General features: G+C 45.3%; 1 protein-coding gene across 3 annotated transcripts in view; it reads left to right on the forward strand.

The window, feature by feature from the left end:
* CARMIL1 (capping protein regulator and myosin 1 linker 1) overlaps positions 1–16,790 on the forward strand; it is a 581,945-nt gene that overhangs the window by 488,598 nt on the left and 76,557 nt on the right. For 2 of the 3 annotated variants that reach the window (XM_063923281.1, XM_063923284.1), the window contains 2 exons: positions 4,192–4,209; positions 10,182–10,248. In XM_063923281.1, the coding sequence (XP_063779351.1) occupies positions 4,192–4,209; positions 10,182–10,248 (85 nt within the window). The remainder of the gene's footprint in view (positions 1–4,191; positions 4,210–10,181; positions 10,249–16,790) is intronic. The other variant, XM_063923283.1, reaches the window with a different exon arrangement.

Here is a 16,790-nt window from a genome sequence, read left to right on the forward strand (position 1 = left end):
GCGGTGTGGGGTCCCCCCTGGACCCAGGGGCCCGTGTGCAATGCACACCTTGCACCCATTATAGGAACGCCAATGTTTCTAAGCACACATACTCCCACCTCATGGTAAGGCACCTGTCTCTTCTTGGCAGCTACTCTCTGGTACAGCTCACTGATTGAGTGCCCTGATCCAACTGCAAACCCCCTTTGTGTTTGCCTATGTAAGCCCTAATTAAATGTACCATGAACACTTAGGGCGGTATCCAATTAGCGGCGATATTTACAGCTGCTAATTGTTTTGCCGGGACTATCCAATTAGCCCCGATAAACCGGAGTTTATCCCCGATGCTGGCATTTATTGGGGATTATGCGGAAGCATAATTCGTAATAAGTGCCTCTTAGACCCGTGATAAGTGGATTTAATTGGATAGGGTGAGAAATGAACGAAAAAACACCAGTTTATCGTGCCTGCGGCACTATTGGGTAATTAGATACCCTCCTTAAAATGTGCTGCCTTAAGCGTAGATAAATAACAACAAAACTGTTATTGAAAATAATAAATACTAAAAACATACTGTATGCTATTATTTTATATAAAAATACAGACACACACAGCTAGAAGTATATATATATATATATATATATATATATATATATGTGTGTGTCTGTGTGTGACATTTAGACAAGAACTCCTCCCACAACTACAGATGTGTCCTCATACACTCGGCGTCTTTATGCCATACAGCACGACTGAGACGCTCTGAAAGGAGTAGTGTACTGTATTTGCATTTTGTTAGGCACATGGCATGCAAAGCGAAGAGCCACTTACAGTGTACTAGAGATGCTAGGCTGCGACTTTAACTGCAAAGAAACTGGTTTTACACTTGTACAAAGTTACAGATGAAGCACAACGGAATTTGGCGTTCGGAAAAGCTGCATTTGCTCACATTGGTGCACTTTGTAAAATGACTTGAACTCAGTCGCACACAGATGTGCAAATGTCACAAGACCCAGTGGTGTGTGTACTCTAGCAATGCTGTTTTGTTACTTCCCGTTTATTTGTGCGAATAAGACGCATATTTTGAGTAAAAAAGACGCTCAGACCTGTTGCCCAGGACCTGGCTCGAGAGGGGCTATTTGGTGCGACTGAAGACACAGTGTAAAAAGACATAATTGTAAATTCAGCTCATCCAGCAAAACTGCAGGGATGATTTTCTATGCTCTGTGCAATTGTGAGATGCTGGACCTCATCATCTGATTAGTGGTCAGTTCTGATTCTGAAAATAAAAGTTCACAACTTTGATATGAGTTCTCAGAGATCTTGAACTATAAATTTCTTGTGTTTCTTTTGCTTCCTCTGGCAGGATAATTGACATTCTGAACAGCAGACCTATGTGGTTTTTCTAGGGGGTGGATAGTTCGGATGAGAGGTTGGGGTTCTTCTTTAACTCATTGTACAAGCGACACTTATTCCACAGTGCACCACAATCACAATATATTAATTGTGTGGAGCAAATACATTGCATCTTCTCCACACCATTATGAGTTGCTATCTTACATAAGTAAGCCCCATCTGTATAGTCTTTAGGAGCTGCTGCTGTTCCAGACATAAGACCTGTATATCGTCTCTTCCATGGAGTGCCCCACATCAGTCTAGATTACTAAACCTGTCTTGTTGTGTCAGAAAATAAAATATTTCACAGTACTTTATTAGCAAGTGGGTTCATAATATGCTTATTTACTAACTGGATTCTGTCATCATGCACAGCTTAGGGTAAGGGAACCTGGGTCTGTCTTCTAGCTTTTTAAGTTCATGAAAGATTATCATAGAACCTTTTGCAGAGCCTCAGGGTTCATGAGCTTATTCACTTCATTAAGCTGTCAGATCAGCAATTCCCTTGGTGCATATGTCATTGAGCAGACAGCTCACCAGAAATACATCACATTTTTTTAATCTTTAGGGACAAAGACACCATGTTAAAAGTAGACTGATAACAGAGGAGAGGACCAACTTGGCTGATAAATTGGAGGGTTTTCTAAGGAGGAAACTGTACTCTCTAGTTTCCAGCAGTGTTGATGGTAATTTATACTTACTGTTGTACTGAAGGACTGACTGATGCAAATCTGTGGCAGTTGCTACATTTTCATATTTACATATTCTGTAAACTGTATGTAGTACAGGACAAAAAAGGTTATTCCGTAAAAGCAACGTTTATAGCGATTATAGGGGCAATGGTAAGAAATAGGATTTCCTCATAGAATTGCACGAAACTTAGTATATTGAGCATTTCATTTCAGAGATGGGTTAATGCATTGACATTAGTAATAGAGAAATATTAGGTAATAAAAACCTGATTAGATTAATGCAACTTCCAAAAATGTCTTGTAGAACAGCTAATTAATAACACACTACTTGGATAGGACATCACTTAATGGTCTACTTTAATATATGTTGAAAAACTTACAAGTAGTTTATATTTAATTGCAGTCTGTTGCAGTCTAATGGATATCGCTGTCAGATTGTGGTAGAGAAATCCAGTATTTACTAAACATCAGATTTAATTCTCGGTAGGATTCAAATAATCAAGTCCGTCGTATAATTTCTGTCTATAACTCCGTCAGAAACACCCCTTTCTGATAGAATCCCCCATTAATCTGCAGCGGATGTAAAACAGTGCACAGACCACCATGATGGGTGTATGCTTCATTAAGGCAAGTACTAAACAAATGTTAAAAAAAAAAGTAATAGCCAGCCTTGAATCTCTCAGCCTTGGCTGGTATTAGAAAATAGGAGTGGAATACAGCATTGGGTTCTCTGTATTTTTTTAAAAAGTAGTGCCAGACTGAACCAGTCGGGTGGGGGGAGGGGGGATACTCTATAGCAGAGAAACACACAGAGTGAAGTCCCACTGCCATACTGTTAACCAGTCCAAATTAGTGAGCCCATTGCTGTATTCCCACAGGAAGTTGAGAAAACACCCCCCGCACTCCCCTGCAAAAAAAAGGGTCCTCCCTCCTAAGGGACTGCACCTCCTAGGCTTTGGATACTGTTGAAATAAGAAAATAGTTAAATCATATTGTCCTTACAGGCAGCATACAAGTCCCAATAAGTCTGCTCTGGCATGATGGCACTTGCCAACCTACAAGACGGGACACACACATTGTATATATTTCTGAAATAACCACTCCCCACACATCCCTTCTTCTCCAATGTAATACTGACAGGATCCTGAGATGTGGTCCTCTTCAGCCCATGTAGGCATGTACAGATCTTGGCAAAATAACAAACCAACTAACTACCCTTTGCATAGCAGCGACAAATAGGCCACTAAAGTGCAAATTACTAAAATGCACATATCATTACTTTTCTGCTGTAACACATTGCTCCATAAGATTAGCACAATCATTTTTAAGTTTCCTTTTTAACAAATGTGAAATGATTATTGAAATAATTCAAGTAAAGCATGCCATACTGTGAATGCCTATTCCAGAGAAGGGATATATTTATCACTGTTATTCTTATTGCACATTTTACTGTTTTATTTTATATTGCTTTTCATACTATACTATGTGATAGTTTAGCTCTCTCTTAGCTTTTTCATTTTCTTGTTTCTGACTTTATAAAGAGCTTATCTAACCATATTGTATTATCTGTTGTAGACCTATATTCTCTATCTATATCTATGTCCCATGAGATAGATATATATATATATATATATATATATATATATATATATATATATATAGCCTTTCTTTATTGTAATATTTATAATGGCTAAACATAGGGTCATTTTTGGATTGTACAAAAATATGCGGATTATTACATATTGTTATGCAGTATTATTGTGCCAGTTTAAGATGTTGCAGTGAACATTGTTGCACAAACTACTGTAGCTGACAATAGGGATTAGTGATTTATTTGACTAAACTTTTGGAAATTTCTTTGGTTCAATGTCACACTATATGATTTAGTGTCAGATGCTATTCACCAGCCTCATATCCGTCACCAGAGAATATGATTATTTAATTGACTCATAAGCAGAAGAGATTGAAGTATATTTACTGTCTCTTTCCCCTTTTTCCCTGTAACTGAATGTGTTCTTTCTATTATTTTGTTTTAAGCTTTTCTTTACTTTCTCTGCTTTTTGAAAACTGTGCTTGCTTCCCTTTCTATTTTATTCACATCCTTTCTCTTTCTTTTTGCTGCTTGGAGACTCTCTGCTGTAGAAGTGTAAGTAATTTTGTTTTCTGTCGCTTTCCCTGTGTCTTTTACTTCCATGCTTCATTTATCTCTCTGCTAAATGTCTGGTTCCTGGATGATGGCTAACACAGTTATTGAACTAACAAGGGTGCCGATTCAGACCTGATTGCTGCTATGCGTTTTCGCACAGCGGGCGATCAGGTCTGAACTGCGCATGCATATGCACCAGAATGGGCAGGCGCGAAGGTTCTCAGCAACGGGATGGTGCGAAAAATCCCATCGCACCGGTGAACGCAAGGAAATTGACAGGGAGAGGGCATTTGTGGGTGGCAACTGACCGTTTTTGAGAAGTGTCCAGATAAACGCAGGAGGGACCAGGCGTTTGGAGGGAGGGTGTCTGACGTCAGCTCCGGCCCCGATCATCGCACTGGAAGAGTAAGTCCTGGGCTGCACAGAGACTGCACAAAATTCGTTTGTGCAGTCTCTCCAACACATCCGAACGCACACATACACAGCGATTTCCCCCTCCCCCTGTAGGTGGCGGCTACCTGATCACAGGGATGCAAAAAACGCACCCTAGCGATCAGGTCTGAATTACCCTCAATATACTGTAGTAGGATGCAAGCAAGAAATATAAATGCTGCACAGTAAGGTGTATATTTACTAAAGTGCAGGTTTATAGAAGTATAGATGTTGCCCATTGCAACCAATCAAATTCTACTTATCATTTATATAGCACCTTCTAGAAGATAATAGTTAGAATCTGATTGGTTGCTCTGGTCAACATCTCCACTTCTGTAAACCCACACTTTAGTACATACACTCCTAGGGATTATTTTTGAACTAGAAAAGTTGAGGTGATACAGCCCTAAAGATGTTTCTATTCTTTCTGTAATGTCCTATGGATGACTTTGCAGGTACACATAAAGGTTTCAGTGCCAGGGGAGGAAATTCTGCCTATGATGATTGCTAACGAAGATTTTGTTTTATTTGACCCATATAACTATTCCTTCCACAGTTGAGTCTCAGATGGCAACATATTAGGCACAGCAGAGACCAAGTTTTTCTGGTCCCTAAAATACTCCGCAGTCACCTCCTCAAGCTTTCTGCTCACTGACAAATATACAGTTTTTCACTGCAAAAAATGTGCATGGAGACAGGAGTCCTGATATCACAGTGATACAATGACTGGGAATGTGAGCTGTATGGACCTACAGTAACTCTCTCCATGTCAGTCCCCAATCTCACACTTTCAGTGACCTGAGGGTGGTATGGCAGAAAGAAGCTTCAGTTGGTGCACAGTCTACGTTTTAGAGGTTGATGCTGTGTTACTAGGTGTCCATAGACTATTTGTTGTCATTAATTTCTTTCACACCTGAATGAAGACCTCAAGCATGCAAGATGTAGGTGAAAGTATCTGCAGTGCAAAAAAAAAACCCAGAAGGCAAATTGGGGGCGTTCTTCATGCACCTGAAAGGATGTGTTGTGAATACTCGTGTCTTCTACTTTATAAATGTATCCTGTCAACATGCATTGCTTACCTACAGATGTGTCCTCTTACACTGTTGCTGTAGTCGCGCCACACATCCCTTCCAGTCGCACCAGTACCTGTGCAAGCCCGATTGCAACTGTTTTTTTTTCCCCTAATGTGCATCTTAATCACATTGTGATACAACAAAATCGACTGAGCTTGAATCTGTATGCAAAGTGTTACGATGCGGTGGCAGAATTTTCATGCCAAGTTCTGTTGTACATCGTATACATATTCATATCGTATACTCCATTACACACAAATAAACAAGTGTCACATGTCAAGAGAACCAGTGCAGTCTTAAGCCCGAAACATAGGCCCTCATTCCGAGTTGTTCGCTCGCAAGCTGCTTTTAGCAGCTTTACACACGCTAAGCCGCCGCCTACTGGGAGTGAGTCTTAGCTTCTTAAAATTGAGAACGAAAGATTCTCAAAATTGCAATTACACACCTCTTAGCAGTTTCTGAGTAGCTTCAAACTTACTCGGCATCTGCGATCAGTTCAGTGCTTGTCGTTCCTGGTTTGACGTCACAAACACACCCAGCATTCGCCCAGACACTCCTCCGTTTCTCCAGCCACTCCCGCGTTTTTCCCAGAAACGGTAGCGTTTTTTCACACACACCCATAAAACGGCCAGTTTCCGCCCAGAAACACCCACTTCCTGTCAATCACATTACGATCACCAGAACGAAGAAAAAACCGTGAGTAAAATTCCTAACTGCATAGCAAATTTACTTGGCGCAGTCGCACTGCGGACATTGCGCATGCGCATTCGCGACTAATCGCTCCGTTGCGAAAAAAAATAACGAGCGAACAACTCGGAATGACCCCCATAGCTACTACTGTTGTGTGTTGCTTTAAGTAAAACTGGTGAGATACTATAATCATCTCATCTGAACTGATGACTGTGTTTTCTCTTCTCCTACAGTATGTCAATAATTAATGCTGTGATGTCTTGGGATTTTTGTACTTTAGATAGTATTTTCCCTGTTCATAGCATTTCATATTATACAAAAAGGCTTGCACACCGTAAAACACCATATGGACTTGACACAGAATTATTTATCCGGCACTAAAGTTAATTTAATTGAAATCTGATTTCACTAAGAGCTCTTATTTCTCTGAAACAGACCTTTATTTTTATTACAGTGTACTGTAATAGAAGAAGAAGGTATTAGGCCTTGTTGTATAGAGCGTTATCTTTCATCATTGCTCACTGAAATATTCTAGACTTCTGCAGTACAAAAATGACTTATTTTAGTAGACTGATTTTACTGATTTGTAGCTGGCTTACCCTCCTGGCACTGGACTAGGTAAATATCTTCAGAACAAGAATTATTCTCCAAATGGCTATTTCACTTTTATCAAGAGATGTAACTACACTGCAAACATAATCATAGCACAAGCAGAACAGAGATAGCAATACAGCCCCAAGTACTTATCAGACACACTCATGCTAAAAACATTTTTCATAGTGGCAGTCTACTCTTTACTCACTCCTCTTGAAGGGCAGTGACCAAGCCCAATGTTATCCTTCCTTTGGCAGGCACACAACAGTCTTTTACTAGACGTGATCCACGTTTATAGCAAGACTGTTCCTGGTAAACCCAATAAGAGCAAAACCAAGTGTATACTTTTGCACAAAGCCCATGGTTCGCGCTCCAGTTCCACCTTTAGTTGTGTTTTCAGGCACAGTTCAGTTCCAGACTGACCAGCACAGCCGAATCAGGCATATACACTCTGGAGGACACCGCAAATGTGTACGGATTGATTGCACAACTCTTCCCCTGAAATGGGCGTTTCTGGACGGTAATTGAGTAGTGATCATGAGGATACACTGAACTGTTTTGTGTAGTGGGAGTGTCGTAGGCGCATTGGCGTATGTTTAATGGGTGCAGTGCTCACGGGCCCCTGGGTCCAGATGGCAGGGCCGGCAAGAGCGTTTTTTCTGGGGTAAGCAAATAAATGTTGTCGCCCCTTGATGGGATACATTTTTTAAAGGGTATCACAAGAAAGGGGCGTAGCCACACAATTGTACCCCCAAGGGTACTGAGAGATAGTGGGTGACAGGGAAGATAGTGGATGACTGGCCAGGAAGTGGGGTGATAGGGAGATAGTGGGTGACTAGTGAGGCAGGGATGACAGGGAGATAGTGGGTGACTGGGGAAGCAAGAGTGACAGGTAGACAGTGGGTGACTTGTGAGGCAGGGGTGACAGAAAAAATGTAGGTAACTGGGGAGGCAGGGGTTACAGGTAGATAGTGGATGATTAAGTCATAGTGGTTGACTGAAGCAGGGGTGACAGGGAGATAGTGGGTGACTGAGGCAGGGGTGACCGGGAGTTACTGGGGGAATGAGGCAGGGGTGACCGGAAGATAGTGGGCGACCCAGTGCCACTTAGCAGCATTAAACCCATACTCTGCAGGTGTCCAGTCCAATCATGTTATCAAGCCCTCCTCCCTCAACTGTATCAGCCGCTCCACATAGGCAAAATAGTGTGGCCTGAGATGCATGCGGTGTAACCCCAATTGCAAGCATCGAGTCCTCACCTCAATGGATTCCTCCCAGCTAACGGATACTGCGCTGAGGTTGGTCCTCCTACAGTGTTCTTCAGCCCTGGATGCGGGGAGTGCCCAGTGTCCACCCTGCCAGAGGTGTCCTGGGAGTGTGGTCCCTGGCGCCCAGTGGTGTCCTAGGAGCGGGGTTGCCAATGCCTGCCGATGGTGTTTTGGGAGCAGTGTTGCCGACAGTGTCCTAGGAGCGGGAAGCAGCCGCGGAGCCCTCCACAATACTTACCTCTCTGGCAATAAAAGTGACTGAGTACTAGGTGGTGCGCAAGTCTCCAGGAAAATGGCTTGGTTGCATTTTCTCTGCATTTTGTGGACACACAGTAGGGGAAATGTCTGCCGTGCCATTTTCTAGGACAAACCTGTGCACCACCTAGTGCTCAGAGTCATTGCCTAGTGCCTCCTACTATCTTAATAAGCCCCTGTGTAGGTGCGGAAGATAGTGGGCGACCCAGTGCCACTTAGCAGCATTAAACCCATACTCTGCAGGTGTCCAGTCCAATCATGTTATCAAGCCCTCCTCCCTCAACTGTATCAGCCGCTCCACATAGGCAAAATAGTGTGGCCTGAGATGCATGCGGTGTAACCCCAATTGCAAGCATCGAGTCCTCACCTCAATGGATTCCTCCCAGCTAACGGATACTGCGCTGAGGTTGGTCCTCCTACAGTGTTCTTCAGCCCTGGATGCGGGGAGTGCCCAGTGTCCACCCTGCCAGAGGTGTCCTGGGAGTGTGGTCCCTGGCGCCCAGTGGTGTCCTAGGAGCGGGGTTGCCAATGCCTGCCGATGGTGTTTTGGGAGCAGTGTTGCCGACAGTGTCCTAGGAGCGGGAAGCAGCCGCGGAGCCCTCCACAATACTTACCTCTCTGGCAATAAAAGTGACTGAGTACTAGGTGGTGCGCAAGTCTCCAGGAAAATGGCTTGGTTGCATTTTCTCTGCATTTTGTGGACACACAGTAGGGGAAATGTCTGCCGTGCCATTTTCTAGGACAAACCTGTGCACCACCTAGTGCTCAGAGTCATTGCCTAGTGCCTCCTACTATCTTAATAAGCCCCTGTGTAGGTGTGTAAGTCAACTTCAATAGCGTGCACATGCAGATTGTTTCAGACAGATCTTTTACACCCACTATTGAGTGGGGACACCTACAGAGACTAATGATGATGTTGCATCTGCTGGTGAAAAAACATTGGGTGGAACGGGATTCCAAATGGAGACGCATGTATGCCATGTGGGTAGCGCTGTAAAAGGGCAGCAGGGCATCCTGTATTACCTCCGTCCCCGAACATGTGATATCATGACTCCACACCTTTAGGGGAGCCACAAACCCTGTGAAGTAGAGAACTTTCCGAAGCATAGTAAGGATGCTCCAGGCAGCTCCATAGGCTGCAGGATGCCTGTCCAGAGTATCCCTTGGCTCTGCATAAGCACTGCAGGGTGCCATTCTGCAGATGTGTGTGTGACTCAGCCCCATGTATACTGTGACCCTTTAGGCAGATTACACTAACATCAACAGATTGCTTATAGCTGATATCTGATAATGATAACTTATGCCTATGCGTACATCTAGATTTCATTTTCTTTAATTTGCATATTTGTCAGTAATACTTTAAATTCTACACATTTGTTAGTGTTTTATGCACAGAAATATTTTCAGTAATTATAACCAGCTGACCTTTTAAGTAAGCCGACCTTTGTCAGCTTAGTGTGACATTTCCTATGTTGTTGTGCGTTTCCATGCGAGATAGGAATGTCGTGAAGCTTACTATGTATTTCTGTTGTTCTTGTAAAATATAATATTATAGTAACGCTATGTATTCTTTTTTACAATAATATTTTCTAGCTTGAAGTCTGTTAACTACAAAATGATTTCTGGATTTTAAGGGAAATGGTATATGTTTGTATTACAGATGACTCCCAAGTCCAAGAGAAAGAGCATTCACAGCAGGATGCTGCGGCCGGTGTCCAGAGCTTTTGGTGAGTACTGTACAGTATGTGAATAAATGTCTGCTTCAGTTATTCAGGAGTAGGCTTGCTGCAGTATGATGGGTGAGGACAGAATACAACATCCACCATACAAAACGCATGGGTCTCATTTATAGTTAGGAATAAATCCAGCTAGAATGTGACCTTTTGCCTCTTACATTTGTGGATAAGTCTAAAATGTGTAGACAGATTTAGGGGGGAATTCAGTTAGCGGCAGGGTGCTAACTGCCGCTGCCGGACCTATTCAATTAGCGGGGAATACCCAGTGCATGAGTCCCCACAGACGGACTGAACTTCGCAACTCATGGAGCTGCGAGGTAAAGTCCATGTAAAAAAGCACAAAATTGGGTCATGTGCGGGTAAAAAAATGCATTGATTCCGCAGTTTACGTAGGTTTCCGCACTTGAATCCCGATTTTTCAGCACGGCAGAAAGGCTGTTCAATTGAATCACCTTTTCTTGCGCCCCGGGGATTTTTGCTGCTAATCAGTTGTGGGGTTAACCCCGCAGCGAATTAAATACCTCCCTTAGAGTTGCTGTTTCCAAGCTTATCTCTAATTTACAGTTGTCATACAGAGCTCTCATAGGTTATTATCCTGCATTGACTGTCAGAGAGCATACACAGCGTTATCCAGAAAAAAAAAGTACTTACTGAGCTGTCATTTCCTCAAACTACCCTTTTCCATTACCGTGGGCATGTGAAGATATTTTGACATCTATGGAAAGATTTATCAGAAGACACTAATGGAGTATTTTATCCCCCCGGTTCACATGAGGGGTACAGGCCTTTTTAAAGAATAATTCACCATCATATATCTGTTAGGTAACATAATAAAAATGTTACAAAGGGAACAGAACTAGTCTAAATGCATACATTGGAAAAAAATTGGGAAAAAAATGCATTTGCACCCTTTACATTGCAGCGCTGCTTTCTAACGTGCAGATCTGTGGCCTTTAGCTTGGATTGTCTCTCATTTAGGTTTAGTTTTTCTAGCTTTTTAATATGAAGGCAAAAAGTTCCAAATTGCTTTGGTTTATTTTAAAAGAATTATATGTTTCTCTCACGTCCTAGAGGATGCTGGGGACTCCGTAAGGACCATGGGGTAAAGACGGGCTCCGCAGGAGACATGGGCACTATAAAGAACTTTAGAATGGGTGTGCACTGGCTCCTCCCTCTATGCCCCTCCTCCACACCTCAGTTAGATTCTGTGCCCAGAGGAGATAGGGTGCATTACAGGGGAGCTCTCCTGAGTTTCTCTGAAAAATAATTTTGTTAGGTTTTTTATTTTCAGGGAGCACTGCTGGCAACAGGCTCCCTGCATCGTGAGACTGAGGAGAGAGAAGCAGACCTACTTAAGTGATAGGCTCTGCTTCTTAGGCTACTGGACACCATTAGCTCCAGAGGGAGTCGGAACGCGGGTCTCCCCCCGCCGTTCGTCCCAAAGCTGCACCGCCGTCCTCCTCGCAGAGCCGAAAGATAGAAGCCGGGTGAGTATAAGAAGAAAAAAAGACTTCAAGGCGGCAGAACCCTTCGGATCTTCACTGAGGTAAGCGCGCAACGGTAACGCTGCGCTCCATTGCTACTACACACACTAGCGGGCACTGATGGGTGCAGGGCGCAGGGGGGGCGCCCTGGGCAGCAATGAAACCTTTGTATCTGGCATAGACACTGCGGAGGCAGTAATTCTTTATATCCCCCGCCAGTCTGAAATATTTTGAGCGGGACCGAAGCCCGCCGCCGGAGGGGGCGGAGCTTGGTCCCTCAGCACTAACCAGCGCCATTTTCTCCACAGAGATCTGCAGAGAGGCTGGCTCCCCGGCCTCTCCCCTGCTGAACACTGTGACACAGGGCTGAAAAGAGGAGGGGGGGCACTTGTAAGGCGCAGTGAGTGTATTACACAGTAATCTAATATAAAAGCGCTGTTATCTGGGACATTATTTTCCAACGTCAGTTGGCACTGGGTGTGTGCTGGCATACTCTCTCTCTGTCTCTCCAAAGGGCATTGTTGGGGAACTGTCTCCTTATAACTATATCCCTGTGTGTGTGGGGGTGTCGGTACGAGTGTGTCGGCATGTCTGAAGCAGAAGGCTCAGCTAAGGAGGAGGTGGAGCAGATGATTGTGGTGTCGCCGTCGGCAACGCCGACTCATGATTGGATGGACATGTGGAATGTTTTAAATGCAAATGTGACCTTATTACATAAGAGATTGGACAAAGCAGAGTCCAGAGAAAGAGCAGGGAGTCAATCCACGGCTTCGGCTGGGTCACTGGGCCCTTCTGGGTCTCAGAAACGTCCCCTATCCCAGATAGCAGACACTGATACCGAAACGGACTTTGACTCCAGTGTCGACTACAATGAAGTGAGGTTGCACCCGAGGGTGGCAAAAAGTATTCATTATATGATTATTGCAATAAAAGAGGTTTTGCATATCACAGATGACCCCTCGGTCCCTGACACGAGGGTGCACATGTATAAGGAAAAGAAACCTGAGGTAACCTTTCCCCCATCCCATGAACTTAACGAGTTATTTGAAAAAGCTTGGGAAACTCCTGATAAACAACTGCAGATTCCCAAGAGGATTCTTATGGCATATCCTTTCCCTGCACGGGACAGGGTACGTTGGGAATCCTCACCTAGGGTGGACAAGGCTTTAACACGCCTGTCCAAGAAAGTGGCGCTACCGTCTCCGGACACGGCAGCCCTCAAAGATCCTGCTGATCTCAGGCAGGAAACTAATTTAAAGTCTATTTGTGCGCATACAGGTGCTTTGCTCAGACCGGCAATAGCATCGGCATGGGTGTGTAGTGCAGTTGCAGCTTGGACAGATAACTTGTCAGCTGACCTTGATACCCTAGATAGGGATACCATTTTATTAACCTTAGGCCACATTAAAGACGCAGTCTTATTTATGCTGTGGGGTACACTGGGCTCCACAAGTCTGGACAATGGGGTGTAGAGTAGGATCTTGATCCGAAGCACCAACAGGCTCAAGGCTTTGACTGTTTCCAAAATGCTCAGCGCTGCCCCCTATATCACCCCGCCTCCCAGCACAGGAGCTCAGTTTGTCAGTTGGTGCTGCAGTAAGCAGGCACTTAACAGAGGGGCTGCTCCAAGCAGCCCTGAGAAAAGCTTTTTATGAGATAAAAAGTGAAGACTTCAAGGGCAGCAGCGGTGGTAAATGTCTTGTGACACATCCAGCTTCTCCCCCAGAGAGGGAAGTAGTGTTCGCTGCAATTCAAAAGCTGTATCAACAGCAAGTGATTGTCAAGGTTCCCCTAGTCCAGTGTTTCCCAACCGCGGTCCTCAAGGCACACTAACAGTCCTGGTTTTAGTGATATCCAGGCTTGAACACAGGTGACTTAATTAGTACCTCAGTTATTTTGATTTAACCATCTGTGCTGAAGCCTGGATATCACTAAAACCTGCACGGTTGGTGTGCCTTGAGGACCGCGGTTGGGAATACCTGCCCTAGTCCAACAGGGGAAAGGGTACTATTCGACCCTGTTCGTGGTCCCGAAGCCGGATGGTTCGGTCAGACCCATTTTAAATCTAAAATCCCTAAACCTGTACTTGAGAAAGTTCAAATTCAAGATGGAATCGCTCCGGGCTGTGATCTCCAGTCTGGAAGGGGGGGGATTTTATGGTGTCACTCGAGATAAAGGATACATACCTTCATGTCCCCATATATCCTCCTCATCAGGCGTACCTCAGATTCGCTGTACAGGACTGTCATTACCAGTTTCAGACGTTACCGTTTGGGCTTTCCACGGCCCGAGGATTTTCACCAAGGTGATGGCGGAGATGATGGTGCTCCTGCGCAGGCAGGAAGTCACAATTATCCCATACTTGGACGATCTCCTGATAAAAGCAAGATCGAGAGATCAATTGCAGAAGAGCGTGTCGCTCTCCCGGAGAGTGCTACAACAACACGGTTGGATTCTCAATCTGTCAAAGTCACAATTTATTCCAACGACTCGACTATCATTCCTAGGCATGATTCTGGACACGAAACAGAAGAGGGTTTTTCTCCCTATGGAAAAAGCCCAGGACCTCCAGAATATGGTCAGAGACTTGCTAAAACCAAAAAGAGTGTCTGTTCATCAATGCACTCGAGTTCTGGGGAAAATGGTGGCAGGCCATCCCCTTCGGCAGGTTTCATGCAAGGACGTTTCAGTGGGACCTCCTGGACAAGTGGTCCGGGTCCCATCTACTAATACATCAGAAGATAAGCCTGTCCCCCCGGGCCAGGGTGTCTCTCCTGTGGTGGCTGCAAAGTGCTCACCTTCTAGAGCAGGGGTGGGCAATTATATCAGCTGGGGGGCCGCTTAACACTTCCACTGAATAGTCGAGGGCCACACACAAAATATCTTGTAAATCGGGTCTGAACTGCACCGCAATGTGTAGGCGCGTCGGTCCGCAGCGACGGGATGGTACGAACAAAGCGATCGCACGGGCGATCGCAAGGTGATTGAGAGGAAGAGCACGTTTGTGGGTGGCAATTGACCATTTTAGAGGAGTGTCCGGAAAAACGCAGGCGGGACCTGGCGTTTGAAGGGAAGGTTTCTGACGTCCGCTCCAGTCTCGATCATCGCACTGTAAGAGTAAGTCCTGGGCTGTGCAGAAACTGCACAAACTTTTGTTTGTGCAGCTCTCCGCAGATGCGATCACACCCCTGCACAGCGATTACCCCCTCCCCTGTAGGCGGCGACTACCTGATCGCAGCAGTGCAAAAATCGCCTGCTAGCGATCAGGTCTGAATTAGGCCCATAGTTATGTATATAACAATAAAAACATAGTGTATATATATATATATATATATATATATATATAAAACACTATAAAAACATACACCACAATATACATTAAATACGTAGTTTTTTACGGGCAAAATACAAAATGTCTAAAAAAAAGTAATCCAGTAATAAAAAATAAATAAAAAAAACAAAACAGTGCTGAAAACAAACAGCATTCTGTGTAATGCTGGTATTCACAGCTCCTGTCTCTCCCTGGGCACAGTTACTGGCTCCCCCCCCCCCCCCCCCATCCTCCCCTGGAGCCATATAGCAGTCTCTACCCCCCTCCCCGCTGGACCTATATAGCAGTCTCTATCCTCCCCTAAACCCATATAGCAGTCCCTCCCCTCCTAACCAACCCTCCCCTCCCCTGAACCTATATAGCAGCTTTTAAAGTTAAGCATAGATCCCTTTACCTTTTTTCACAGTGGCAGATCCGCTGCCCGCTGCCTGATGCCCGCTGTGCCGCATGGAGTCGCTGCTGCTGCTGCCCGCTCCTGCCGTGGCCCCACCCTCCGTGCCGCCCAGCGCCTGACCTCACAGTGGAAATCCCGGTCAGCAGACCCAGTGACGTGACCGGGATTTCCTCTGCGGCGCCACTTCTGGGAGCTAGGTAGCGCAATGACGAGCGGCTCAGCCAGTCGGGCCGCTTGTCATTGCACACTGGTGTGGGACAGCGGGGCCGGACAGGATCGGTTCGCGGGCTGCATCCTGCCCGCGGGCCGCATCCTGCCCGTGGGCCGCACGTTGCCCACCCCTATTCTAGGGGGTCACAGGTTCGGCATTCTGGACTGGGTTCTGGTGACCACGGACGCGAGCCTCCGAGGATGGGGAGCAGTCACACAAGGAAGAAATTTTCAGGGGCTATGGTCAAGCCAGGAGGCTTGTCTACACATCAACGTACTGGAATTGAGGACCATATACAACGGCCTACGACAAGAGGAGGATCTTCTTCGCAACCTACCGGTTCTGATTCAATCAGACAACGTCACAGCCGTGGCTCATGTAAAACACCAAGGCGGGACAAGGAGCAGAGTGGCAATGGCGGAAGCCACCAGGATTCTTCGCTGGGCGGAAAATCACGTAAGCACTCTGTCAGCGGTCTTCATTCCGGGAGTGGACAACTGGGAAGCAGACTTCCTCAGCAGACACGATCTCCATCCAGGAGAGCGGGGACTTCATCAAGAAGTTTTTACAGAGATAACAAGTCTTTGGGGAATTCCTCACATAGACATGATGGCGTCACGCCTCAACAAGAAGCTTCGGAGGTATTGTGCCAGGTCAAGGGACCCTCAGGCAGTAGCGGTGGACGCCTTGGTGACACCTTGGGTGTTTCAGTCGGTCTATGTGTACCCCCCTCTTCCTCTCATCTCAAAAATATTGAGAATCATAAGACAAAAAAGGGTGAAAACAATACTCATTGTTCCAGATTGGCCTCGAAGGGCCTGGTATTCAGATCTTCAGGAGATGCTCACAGAAGATCCATGGCCTCTTCCTCTCAGGGAGGACCTGTTACAACAGGGGCCCTGCGTGTTCCAAGACTTACCGCGGTTATGTTTGACGGCATGGCGGTTGAACGCCGAATCCTAGCTGGGAAAGGTATTCCGGAGGAAGTCAGCCCTACTCTGATAAAGGCTAGGAAGGAGGTGACGGCAAAACATTATCACCGTATCTGGAGGAAGTATGTTTCTTGGTGTGAAGCCACGAATGCTCCTACGGAAGATTTCCATCTGGGCCGTT

The sequence above is a fragment of the Pseudophryne corroboree genome, chromosome 5 (genome assembly GCF_028390025.1).
Source record: "Pseudophryne corroboree isolate aPseCor3 chromosome 5, aPseCor3.hap2, whole genome shotgun sequence".
Classification (NCBI taxonomy): Eukaryota; Metazoa; Chordata; class Amphibia; order Anura; family Myobatrachidae; genus Pseudophryne; species Pseudophryne corroboree.